At 34.7% G+C, this 10,185-nt stretch overlaps 1 protein-coding gene across 1 annotated transcript; it reads right to left on the bottom strand.

The window, feature by feature from the left end:
- Positions 1 to 206: 206 nt before the first annotated feature.
- Positions 207 to 8,934, bottom strand: LOC143570973 (putative E3 ubiquitin-protein ligase RING1a). The gene is made up of 10 exons (XM_077056490.1): positions 8,602 to 8,934; positions 8,455 to 8,512; positions 6,083 to 6,141; positions 5,390 to 5,471; positions 5,190 to 5,310; positions 5,059 to 5,100; positions 2,751 to 3,245; positions 1,505 to 1,612; positions 1,211 to 1,417; positions 207 to 304 (listed from the first exon to the last, which is right to left on the bottom strand). Exons 1-10 carry the CDS (start codon positions 8,744 to 8,746, stop codon positions 269 to 271), a joined length of 1,353 nt encoding a protein of 450 aa, XP_076912605.1. The 5' UTR covers positions 8,747 to 8,934; the 3' UTR covers positions 207 to 268.
- Positions 8,935 to 10,185: the final 1,251 nt, after the last annotated feature.

Here is a 10,185-nt window from a genome sequence, read left to right as displayed (position 1 = left end):
CGTCCTCTACCCCTCCTCCCCTCTATAGTAATGTTTTCTACGGATCTAACAGGATTCGTCGTCTGTCTTCTCTTTACATGTCCAAACCATCTCAATCTCCACTCTCTTATCTACGGATTAAAATTTAGAAGGTTGAGGTTACTACCGTTGTGCAAATCACAAGGGACTAAACATTGATTAAGCTACGGCTTAATTCATATCCTAATCTTCTCTTACATACAATACACTTCACCGGTTTGACCTAGTAAACTCGCAGTCAACAATCACTCTACGAGCCAACGGACTTCTTCCGGTAGGCAATAGTCTAGAAAACAAAACGCTAGTTTAGAAACTGCTGAATCTATGTAACTGAGCTTGGCTTGTTTATTATATAAAAAGGGTTAAGATAAAATAAAAACTCACTTGAGTTGAAAAAAATCTATAAATTCATTTCCAACCACATACGTTTAATTAAACTTTGAATCTTATGGTCCACATTTAGAGTTAATAAAAAATGTAAAAGCAAATTTAAATTTTCTCTCTCCTGAAAAATATGTTTAAAAGTTGAAAAATATGTAAAAAAATATCGAAACAATATTTTTTTTTTTAATTTTTTGATGTTTTGTATTGAATGTAACAACATATATTTCACATGTCTAAATAACAAAAGAAATAATGTTGCATAGGGTTTTCACGAGTTTTCTTAACTCAAAAGGGTTTTCAAATTATATATCTCCTACTAACTAATATACTTATATACAACTGTTTTTGTAAATATTTACAGTTTTAATTAAACATATAACATAACAGATATTCTTTTGTTATGTATAATTATATGTATTAATAATTGTGCAACATATAATATTATCAAATTATATATCAATTAAAGTAAATTACGGTGGAAAGGACGTACTATTTGAAATAAAGAATAATTTCTGTTAATTCCGTATTCAAATTGGTATAAACATAAAGAACGAAAACTGTATTCGCATATTATGATTATATAAATAATAGGCTTGTTTATAACTGCGAGCCTAGTCAAGATGGGATATGAAGCTCGGGCCCGTTTGGTAAACGAGCTTCAATTTAGGCTCGAGCTCGTTTTTAGCTTTTAGAAAGCCAATCTTGAGAGCCTTGTTTACTCCCCCCCCCCCCCCCCCCCCCCCCCCCCAAGTCAAAACCCAAGTTTATGTACGAGTTAACCTATTGTTTGTATTTAAGGAGAGCGTACCAAAGTGTTTTGATTAGAAAGTTTAGCGACATCTGACATGGTTTGATGCTGGTCCAACAGTTGCAAGTCGCCCGTTAAAGGATTGATAATAAGGGGTTTAGATTGTTCATCAGGTGAAACAACTAAAGGATCAGCATCATAACGGTCACCCTTCACTAGTAACAATTCAATCTCATCGGCCCGTAAACCATTCTCAATAGCAACATACTGATAATCGCCATACCAAATTACAAGTCAGCAACCAGTTAGAAAGAAAAAATAAGAATAAAAATAAATAAAATATATTTTTTTTACCTGGTATACATTTGTAGTTGACATGGTTGGGTTGCAGCAAATATATAATTTCTGCAAATTGGGTATGTTTTGCTCATCCAGGGATACAAGCTTGAGATTGATATTAAGCTGGACAACAGCATATAATCATGAAAAGTTAACATAGAAATAGAACTCTTTACTCAGGATGTAAACAAGCCAAGTGCATGTGAGCTATTTGAGACCGGCTTGCAAAAATAAGTTCGTTTAATGAGCTTGAGCCTAAAAATAAGTTCATTTAATAAACGAGCCCAAGCAAGAGCGTCAATTATCAAGCTCACTAAACAAACCTATTTTTTTATACAATTTTAAATTAATAAATTAAATATATACCTTTATGATTATTGTTATTATTTAAAAATTTACGATCAAAATAACTAAATAATATATAATGTGTTACATATTAAAATTATAATTAAATATACAAAAACTAGTTTTTTTCCCCTGTATTACGGGGGTTGTTTTATATTATTTGTTTCTAATATTTATTTATTTTCTGGGTTTGATGAGACCCATACCCGTGAATTCGGGTCAAATGCATAAGAAGCCTCCATTTAAAAATCAAGCGAATCTGGTGACTTCAAAAAAAGGGGAAGCGACCACATCACGACACGTAGGATTTTTGTGGTTCGTTTATATATATTATAGATGTATATGAACTACTTTTTTTTTAAAAAAAAGAGCTGAGCTTGAACTTAAAAAACTACTCATAGGCTCAAGCCTTTATATAGAGCTCGAAATGGAACTCGAGACTAAAGATAAGCTTGTTCAGTAAAAGACCCGAGCCCGAGCTTGACTTAACGAGCGAGCCTAAACAAGCCTATTATTTATATAATTTTAGTTTAAAATATATTAAATTTAGAATTATATAATTTATTATCAATAAAGGGGAAAGTTAGCGTACAAATGAAATTAACGTGCTAATTGTGAGAATCAAGTAGAGTAATTATTACTTTACTTGATTCCCACAATTAGCACGTTAATTTCATTTGTATTTGATCCAAACCCTAATATATTATGTTCAAAATAACTAAATAGCATATATTATGTTACATATTAAATTAGAATTAAAAAATATGCATAAAAATATTTATAAACTTATGTGTCATTAAGAATAATAATAAACGAGGTCATCTGATTTACACCCCTACTCATCGCATTTGACCTTTGACGTCAAACGTTCAAACCCAGCTGACATGTTAAACAAATAAGCAAAATATGTCATTACCTCATTATCATTTTGTGGCAACCTTTTGAAATGCTGAATCAACTTAGACTGATGAGTGTTCCTTCCCCCCTTACCACCACTATTTTGACCACCATGACGCGTATTACTCCTCATCCCACCACAACCCCACGCCAAAATCTCCGGGGTGCCAACAAACCCAACCACTTTTCTAGAACCATCCGCTTCATTATCATCATTTGCACCACTTGATGATGGCAATGAAGACGCGCGTCCGCCCCATCTTTTGTACCGTTTGGGCTTGACTTCGGGCTCTGGCTCGTCTGAAGAAGAAGAATAATTAGTTCCGTTATCATTATCAGCATCGACTTCGTTGTCGGAATCTCGGGGTTCAGATTTAAGACTTCTTCCTCTGAGATTCCGTGTGGTTGACTGTGATCTTCTCATGAAAGCTGTCACTGTAGCTTTAGCATTTGCACGTTTCTTTCCTAATGCTTCTAACTGCCGACGGGATGTTTGAGCAATGGCTGCTTGGATCTGTTATATTAACTCAAAATTATATTAGACTCGTAAAAGTCAAACCGGTTCATAGTATATAACATGAGGTCATATTAAATTTATAACAAACCAAGAACAACAAATAAATGAAATAACAGACTTTTCGGTTCCATTCCGGTTTTGCATGTAAAAAAAGCTGGAAATACAAAACCGAATAACAGACTTTTCGGTTCCTTTCCGGTTTTGCATATAATAAAAGCTGGAAATACAAAACCGAACCCGGTTTATCAATTTTCATTTTTTATTTTAAAATGTTAAGTCACTTATAGGGATTTAATAAATAGTGTGACCCAAATATATAGGCAGTGGCGAAGCTTGGGCTTAGCCACGGGGGTGACCGAAGTCACGGACTAAAAAATTTTCGGGTCGACGATTCGGTTCGTGTCGGTGATTCAGGTCGGATCAAACAATATGACATTTATATATCTAATTTTTATTCATTTATTCAAACGATTGTTCTTACAATAAAAAAAACAGAAACAGATCAACAAAGACCTAAAATATTCATGATAATGCGAGAGGAAAGATGCGTAAGGATAAACAAATTCGGTATTGGTACCGGTATCGAAATCGGTACTAATTTGGTACCATTGGTACTGAATAGGTACCAAAGGTTTGAGTTTCAGTACCGATATTTCCCAAATTTTACTTTCAATACCGGTACCGAACCGGATATTTTGGTATCAGTACCGATACCAAATATTTGTGATTTTCAGGATCAGGATTTCGGTGCCGGTACCGGAACGGTACCGATCTCATCCCTAAGGGTGAGTACCTAGAAGAAGAATTGCAAAGACCTAAAATATTTATAAAAACATTTTTTTTACTATTCAGCTACTACTTTGTAACTTTTGTTTATAAATACTGCGAGGTTTCATAAAAAAAAACGATAGGTTATTATATTTTTTAAAAAAAATCACAGGTGACCGGTAGCATTTTGGAAAAAGACATCGGGGTTGACCGCGCTTAATACCTATAAAAATTTTCAGGAAATCGTGAAATTTATCCTACTAACGGAGAAAACGGCAGTGACCGAGGCCACCCCGGGTCCCCAAAGAGCTTCGCCCCTGTATATAGGAATTTATTATGGGCAATTTTTTCAGCCAAAAATTTCAAGCCCAGATGTTAGACCTGAAACTGAACCCAATTATTGGATTTTACATTTTTAATTTTGATTGTTAAGTAATTTATAAGACTTAATAAATAGTGTAACTCAAATACTTTGACCACAATTATGATAATCAATTTAATCATTAATCAACAAAAAGATCTATGCCCATCCTGATTTTGGGTAAAAAATTTCCGGCCCCAAAATTCAAGCCTAGCTGTTAAAACAAAATAAACCAAAACCAAACGAACCGACCTGACCCATGCAGACACCACTCATTCAATCAAATGGGTAGTAACCACTAACCAGGTTAGGGTTCAAGTTTTCAACATGATTAACAATCGAATCGGGTTATAACTTATAGATACCTGACGTGATTTGTCAGCCCCACTATAACTACAAGAACAAGTAGCATTCGTATTTCCTAAGAAAATTTGCCTATCTTTTCATTCTGTTAAAAAATTTTATAAGGCTAATATAGTGAAACTTTATTTATTCTAACTTCAGATTATGCTCAATACATACTGTCATGCTCTTTAATTTTATAATAATAAAATATTTTATAAAAATTTCGGTGCAAAGTCTGTCAAAAGAGAATCATGATTGTGTGTATAACTGCATATTGCCATATTTAAACAACCGAAGCCTAGAAACGGAAAAAAAATAATTGTTTATTGAGCTGACCTGTTTATTCCGTGCTTTTTCTTCATCAGCAAAGGCCAATTCCTGTGTTTTAACATCAAAGATAAGCAGTTGAATAACTATGAAAAATGATAGCACATCAAAGCGAGTGATGAATATATATAAAAAAGGACCTCAGCCTCGTATTTATCAATATCAGGGTACAACAATGCAATTAGGGTATCAAAATTTGGGTCATCCCTCAAGGACCGGCGGCTTGCACAATGAGCGCGACAAGCAGGGCATTCGTTGTTCCTGTTTCATATTGGTCAAACAAATTCAAAAATCATATTGACCAAGTTGACTAATAGAATCTAAATATTTTGATACGTACCCCAGCCTCATTGATTTGTCTATGCACTCTCGACAAAACCTGTGAAGGCATTCCATAACTTTTCTGGTCTTCCGAATTATACCTATCAATAAAAAGTGTGTTGAATTTCTATGAAGATGTTATAATATTCAGCTGTTCAAATTATTTCAAATGTGATTTGACATATATTCTGAAATCTGAACTGTTATTATATCAGTATTGTTGATTATAGATATTAATATTTTAAAAAGTACGTTCCTAATTGCAATAAATGTTGCATCATGTGGTAGATAGCCTGTTATATTATTTTAGGATGAATGCATATTACAACCAAATGACCAACACTAACTTATGTATCTGAATAACATAATGTACATTCATAATTCAGTTTTTTAGTAATTAGCCATGGGGGTGATGGTTAAGGCTTGGGATTTTTATGGTCTAAGGTTAGGTTCGAAACTTGACTCAAGGGGGTTTTCCCACAGTGGTGGATTTTTCAGTTTTTCCTAGGTGACTGGAGCGTCAATATCAGTATGGACGGTTGAAATCTCATCTCAGGAAGGCTCACTTGGGTATTGGAGGCAGTTCCAAACGTTGTTAAAAAAAGCATATCGTCTAGACCAACAACATCACAATATACTCACGGGCCATGCTTGCCTATAATTAGATAATAATATTATAGTATATAGTAGAATTAAAAGCTGGAAATAGTACCTAAACAAATTGGGCACTGCACGTCCTTGCGAACTTCAGCCAATTTTACATAAACAAACCTGCAAACAGTCCAAACATCTATTAGAAAAACTTAAAGCATAAACAAACATGTATCCATGTAGACATATGCATACACCCCATACTACAATAAAAATACTTTCTCTTAAAGTCTATGAATTTGACAAGTGCAGAGGGAATTGCATAATTAAGTTGCTTGGTTACCAACAGCAAATAATATTACATTATACCTCAATCCCCACAAGCTAGTCACCTTTATAGAATCATTTACCATCTTGGAATACACTTTTGGAGAATAAAGAGACTATACAAGAACAAAGCTTTAGTTGCAAGAAATTGTAGTATCTCAAGCAGTCATAGTATACAGTAACCGTTACATATACTACTTTCCATTACCTAATATAATATAGGTCACATAAGAAGTTTGTATGAGAGAACTTATGACAGAAGATGTGACATGCTAGACAAGGGAAGAAAATGAGTTGCTGGTTTGCTTACTGATGAGCTGTAGTATACTACTAAAAAGGAAGAATCACAAATGTTCATATTTTCCAATATAAATACCTCATGTCTTAAATTAATTGAGAGAAAAATATTTCATAAGATTCAGACAAGGGAGTCCACACTATTCATACAATATTATACATAACCACACTATTCATACAATATTATACATATCCAATAATTAACCTGTTTGATACTTTGATCTTTTTTGTGCTAAGGGAAGAAGAAAAATTTGGTACTCCTGGTAAAGTTTAATTCCAGTGCAGCTCCCTACAGCTTATTCCACATTCATATATGTTTTCATTTTACCCTTCTTTATTCAAAGTAAAGATTTTTATACGGGAAAAGGTGTAAGAGAAAATGTTGTCTACACACTATGCCACACTCATAAAAGGTGTTTATCTAGTTAACACCTCATTTTCCCATGTTTGCATTGAGTACTTGCTGAGTTACAATTAAAGAATACAGATTATTCAAGTAAACATTTTTTTAAAGGATGCTAGAAGAATTTGTTAACGATAAAGAGCATAAACTTTGCTCCTTAGCTCCTTCAGAAGTTAAGGCTACTTCTTCTCCAAAGAAGATGCTTACATTCCCATACTATCTCTAAAGACTCTATAATTACAGGACACCGAACATACTATCATAATCAAAAAGGTAGTTTGAAGAAACTAATGCATTACTTAGCTAAGAACATTTCTTTTCCAACATCCACTCATACACTGTACATGATTTTAGTATTTGAAATTTTGAACCCTATGAACCACTGTACTATATTTAATGATACATCATTAGCCTTATCTGGAAAATTCATCAAGTACTGTCTTTCCAAATTCAGAACCAATGCAAACTCAGTGTCCCAAAAAACACAAGTATTATTCACATTCACAGATTACACATACACACACACAGAGGCTGTAAACGAGTCGAGCGGCCAGCGTCGGGGTGCAAACAAGCCGAGCCGCTCACGAGCTACTTGAGATCGGCTCGTTAAAAAGCTCGATCACGCCGAGCGTAATCAAGCCCGAGCTCGGGCTCAAGCCTAAAAGTAAGGTCGTTTAATAAACGAGCCCGAGCTTCCCTTATCGAGCTCGAGCCGCTCGCGAGCCTAAATGAGCCAGTCATATATATAATTTTGTAAAAGACATATCTAATAATTATTAATTAACATATATAATGTTATGAAAGAAAAACAATACTAACTACATAATATATACTATTTTATACATAAAATTATAATTGAAGAAAATATATAAAAATAATTATAAACATATACAAAAATAAGTGATAATAGTAAGCATTCCGAGCCAAGCTCGCTCTTGAAAATCTACTCACGAGCCGAGCTCGAGCTCCGTGTAAGTTAAATGAGCCGAGTTTGAGCCTAGTTGAGGTTGGGCTCGGCTCGGCTCGTTTGCTAGAAGTTAAACGAGCCAACAAGCCGAGCCATGAGCCAAGCCTTGGTTTGGTTACAAAAATGAGCCGAGCTCGAGCTTGAAAATCTACTCACGAGCCGAGCTAGAGCTTTGAAAATAGAGCTCGAAACGATTCGAGCTCGAGCTCCGTGTAAGTTAAGCGAACCATGAGCTGAGCCTTGGTTTGGTTACAATAATGAGCCAGCTCGACTAAGTTCGTTTCAAATCAAAGTTTTATTAGGTAGCTTTATTTGAGCCAAAACGCGTATCCTCCATAACCGCTATTACAAACTAAAGCAGCAGGTAATAAATAGATCTAACCACTACTCCACACTATAACCACCACACCTAACAAACTCTAATTAAGAAACAAACAGATCTAATTAAACCCTAGGGCAACTAACTTATACATATATATCATGTAAACAGTAAACATACTCGTCTTTCTCACTGCCACTAGACGAAGTGCTTTCGTCATCATCATCATCATCCGAATCTGCCGATCATCATAGTAATTAATTAATTAATTAACACAAATGTCAACCACTAATTCGAATAATAATAATAATTAGAGAACGAACGAGCCTTGTTCCTCTTGTTCTACGTCTTCGTCTTGTTCTGATTCGTCGGAAGTATTCTTATTATTATTATTATTATGACGGTTGACGTCATCTTCTTCTTCTTCTTCGTCTTCGTATACGGAATCGTTGGACCGCTTTTGAGCCGGCATTGACTCTCTGCTTCTGCTTTGCTTCTTCTCGTCGCCGATAAATACACCGACCGGTACCCAAATGAATAGGTGTACCGTTTTGTATTATATACAGGTTTTCCGGTTTTTACCCTTGGGTTAGATGTTAAAAGGGGACACGTACGCATATTTCTCAAGGGTGTTATGGTACTTTTACCTGGATTATTATTATTATTATTATTATTATTATTATTATTATTATTATTATTATTATGTGACAATTATCACATTCATTTAAGATGTAAGATCGGATCAAAACGACATTGCTTTGTGAAAATAAATGAGGGATGTTGGTGATAGTATAAGTTAATACTAAAATTTGTTTTAATTTTTATTGTCCTGTGAATGGTTTTGTTGTCATAAAATCAATGATAGAATGATTAATGTAGTGTTTAGTTAGATTGTGTGTTGTCATTGAATTCATCCAATAATGTTGTGTCATGTAATGTTGACTAGAAACTCTTTAAATACATTGTTGAAGCCTAGTTTTTTAAAAGGCGAAGAAAAGCGACGAGGTTTAAAAAAGAAGCGTGAAGCGCCAGGTGCAAAAGCGAGGACTTTTTGTACTCGAGGCGAACATACTTATATAATTTTTATATATGTATATATCACGTGTTTTTAGCATCTCGACTCATATTTAAGCATTATATATTATTTAATATATAAACTACCTACACATACAACCTAAAAAGCATATTGTACAACATTTAGATGTTTAAAAACCACTTGCATACAAAAGGCGAGCGCCTCAACTTCGCTTTAAGTCGTTTTTTTCCTAAAAAGCTCACCTCGGGCTTGCCTTTTAAACACTGCTCTCCTTGACTAACCTAAAGTGAAGAGGCCCTAGCCTCGGCTCGCCTCGGGCGTGCTTTTGTAAACCAAGGTTGAAGCCACCTGGAAAGGAGGGTTGCCGAGGCCCGGAACTTCTCCGAGAGGTTCCTTTTGATACTATGCGCACATAAGCGATATCGAACATCACTTATTGTGATTTCTCAATTGATGATACTTCATTTAGCTACTTAATAAGATAAGAAGATCCAAAAAAAGATCAAATAACGGAAGGCAAAAGGTCGATTAGGAAAGGAGCTTTTCAAATCAAAGAATTCGTTGATTGCGAAGCCTTCTTTCAGATAAGTTGTTTATAAAAAAAACTCCTTAAATCATTAACTCAGGATCGTTAAAGGCCTTACTCTATTCCTTGTCAGGAATAGTGGCCTTAGAGCTTCAACTACTATCGGTTATCTAACTCTCGGGAAATCGGGGGTTTTGTCGGGGAATCGGTGTCGTAGCACCTTAGGCAAACGATGACTTCAACGAGTTTCTACTACTATCGGCTATCAATTAAGTGTTTGGTTAGATCCTACTCTTCTAATAAAAGAAAATAACTGTGACACGTGTCGCTTTGTGATTAAACCTCATAT

Source organism: Bidens hawaiensis, unplaced genomic scaffold (assembly GCF_021521415.1).
Source record: "Bidens hawaiensis isolate Kalapana, Puna unplaced genomic scaffold, B.hawaiensis_p1.1 tig00025178_1, whole genome shotgun sequence".
Lineage (NCBI taxonomy): Eukaryota > Viridiplantae > Streptophyta > Magnoliopsida > Asterales > Asteraceae > Bidens > Bidens hawaiensis.
Note: the sequence above shows the minus strand (reverse complement) of the source record. Positions and strands in the feature narration are given on the sequence as shown.

What these genes read in the sequence shown, in the direction of transcription:
- LOC143570973 (XM_077056490.1), bottom strand. Translation starts at nt 8,746, where the DNA reads ATGCCGGCTCAAAAGCGGTCCAACGATTCCGTATACGAAGACGAAGAA. An exon ending in AGTGGCAGTGAGAAAGACGA is followed by an intron (nt 6,142 to 8,454) that starts GTATGTTTACTG and finishes GACTGTTTGCAG; the next exon opens with GTTTGTTTATGTAAAATTGG. An exon ending in CAACTACAAATGTATACCAG is followed by an intron (nt 1,418 to 1,504) that starts GTAAAAAAAATA and finishes GGCGATTATCAG; the next exon opens with TATGTTGCTATTGAGAATGG.